The following is a 2,164-nucleotide window of genomic DNA, read 5'->3' as shown; positions in this document are numbered from 1 at the left end:
ACACTGTAGAACAGGGTATTATAAGTTAGTGCATATTTTGCAACACCCAGAAGGAGACGAGATAGACACATGGTGTCTTTGGCAAAAATGCTCAGGGTGGGCTCTTGAGTCGATATAGCGATGTCCGTCTGTCCGTGAACACATTTTTGTAATCAAAGTCTAGGTCGCAGTTTTAGTCGAATCGACTTCAAATTTGGCAAAAGTATGTGTTTTGGCTCAGAATAAATACCTATTGATTTTGGAAGAAATCGGTTCAGATTTAGATATAGCTCCCATATATAAATTTCGCCCGATATGGACTTATATGGCCCAGAAGCCAGAGTTTTACCCTAATTTGCTTAAAATTTTGCACACGAAGAACAATTAGTAGATTAGTAGAAGCTAGATTTTTGGCCGAATTTGGTTTAAATTTTGCACTAGGAGTAAAATTAGTAGTATAGTCAACTGTGAAAAATTTGATTGAAATCGGTTCAGATTTAGATATAGCTCCCATATATATCTTTCGTCCGATATGGACTAATATGGTCCTAATAGCCAGAGTTTTGGCCCAATTTGGTTGAAATTTTGCACAGGGAGTAGATTTAGCATTGTAGCTATGCGTGCCAAATTTGGTTGAAATCGGTTCAGATTTAGATATAGCTCCCATATATAGCTTTCGACCGATTTACACTCATATGACCACAGAGGCCAATTTTTAACTCCGATTTAGTTGAAATTTTGCACAGGGAGTTCCACCTTAGTGCATTAGCCGACTTAAATTTTGAGTCTATAGATTTTGTAGAAGTCTATCAAATTCTGTCCAGATCGAGTGATATTTAAATGTATGTATTTGTGACAAACATTTATATATAGCCCCCAACATATTTGACGGATGTGATATGGTATCGAAAGTTTAGATCTACAAAGTGGTGCAGGGTATAATATAGTCGGCCCCGCCCGACTTTAGACTTTTCTTACTTGTTTTCTTTTAATTTTTAATTAAAAATTCATTTTAAACAATCACAATTTTATAATTGCATACACAAGAATTAAATTCAGGGTAACGGTATATATTACGGCTTAATAACACAGCTACAGCTTACATACTGTGGTTTGGGGCTGAACTATATTCGTTACTGTCATTTCCTCTTGGTAGCACCACTTGCTGTGTATATTACACTCCACGACTAATCGTACAAAATCACACGCATAACAAACCGCCATCTGCATTTATGGAAACTTGGCATCACTGGTTAATGTCACGTCAGTAACGAGAATGACAATACACAACGAAATGTCAAAGACACATTGACACGACAAATATTGCTAGAATTTTTAATTTCATTTCTATCGCTAAATAAAATTAATACGAAAGTTAACTAAATCACACCTGATAACATGGTTTTTGTAAAAAGTTGGGAAGACTTTGAAATAGCTGCCGAAAATATGTACATGGCAAATCCGGCGTCGTGTCGTTATACCATGAAATATATTCATACCAAGGGCCACATACTGCTCAAGATGACGGACAATGTTAAGGTAAATGGAGGAATTATAGTCGATATAAATCTCTGGCAGTTACTATGACGTTCCTAACCATGATTTTATGTATTTGCAGTGCATACAATACAAAGCTGAGAATATGCCTGATTTAAAGAAGATCGAAAAGTTTTCTGGGAATCTAATGGGTCATATGGCTTCAAAGGAATAATGAATAGTATGAAGTAGCCGCTCCATTTTACATTACTTTCAACTGATGACTGTATTTGAAAAGATACATTGGAATATGGTCATTATTGGAATAGGGGCAAGATAATTAAGGACAATTGAATTGGGTGGACAGTTTTGGGCACAGAGTAAAAGTGTAAATATCCATTTAGTTTAAATAACATTTTAAAAATGTTAGCTCTGTATACCACCACCCACTTGCGTACTATATGAAATCAATGTATTCGTTTTGCTACCATTTAAGATAGACCCTAAGAATGAGAACAACAGAAACCGCATTGTGAATTAAGTAAACCAAGCAAAAAAAAAAAAACAAAAGCTTCAAAAAGAAACATTTATTTTAACTTTAATAATAGTAACACTCAGTCAAAGAAATGTTGTTTCTAAAACATTTCGGTGAAGTGATTTTTTTAAGTTTTTACATAAAAATAAATGAATATGTGTATAGCAAAAATGA

At 34.5% G+C, this 2,164-nt stretch overlaps 1 protein-coding gene across 1 annotated transcript; it reads left to right on the top strand.

The window, feature by feature from the left end:
• The first annotated feature begins 1,262 nt into the window (after window positions 1–1,262).
• Window positions 1,263–2,164, top strand: Srp9 (signal recognition particle 9). Its single transcript, XM_075306313.1, has 2 exons — window positions 1,263–1,518; window positions 1,598–2,164. Exons 1-2 carry the CDS (start codon window positions 1,378–1,380, stop codon window positions 1,688–1,690), a joined length of 234 nt encoding a protein of 77 aa, XP_075162428.1. The 5' UTR covers window positions 1,263–1,377; the 3' UTR covers window positions 1,691–2,164.

This window comes from Haematobia irritans, chromosome 4 (genome assembly GCF_050003625.1).
Source record: "Haematobia irritans isolate KBUSLIRL chromosome 4, ASM5000362v1, whole genome shotgun sequence".
Lineage (NCBI taxonomy): Eukaryota > Metazoa > Arthropoda > Insecta > Diptera > Muscidae > Haematobia > Haematobia irritans.
This window is presented reverse-complemented; position numbering and strand designations above follow the sequence as displayed.

Bases quoted from the DNA above. Each gene is read 5' to 3' on its own strand.
- Srp9 (XM_075306313.1), top strand. From the start codon at position 1,378: ATGGTTTTTGTAAAAAGTTGGGAAGACTTTGAAATAGCTGCCGAAAAT. The intron at 1,519-1,597 runs GTAAATGGAGGA...ATGTATTTGCAG, and splicing joins AGATGACGGACAATGTTAAG to TGCATACAATACAAAGCTGA.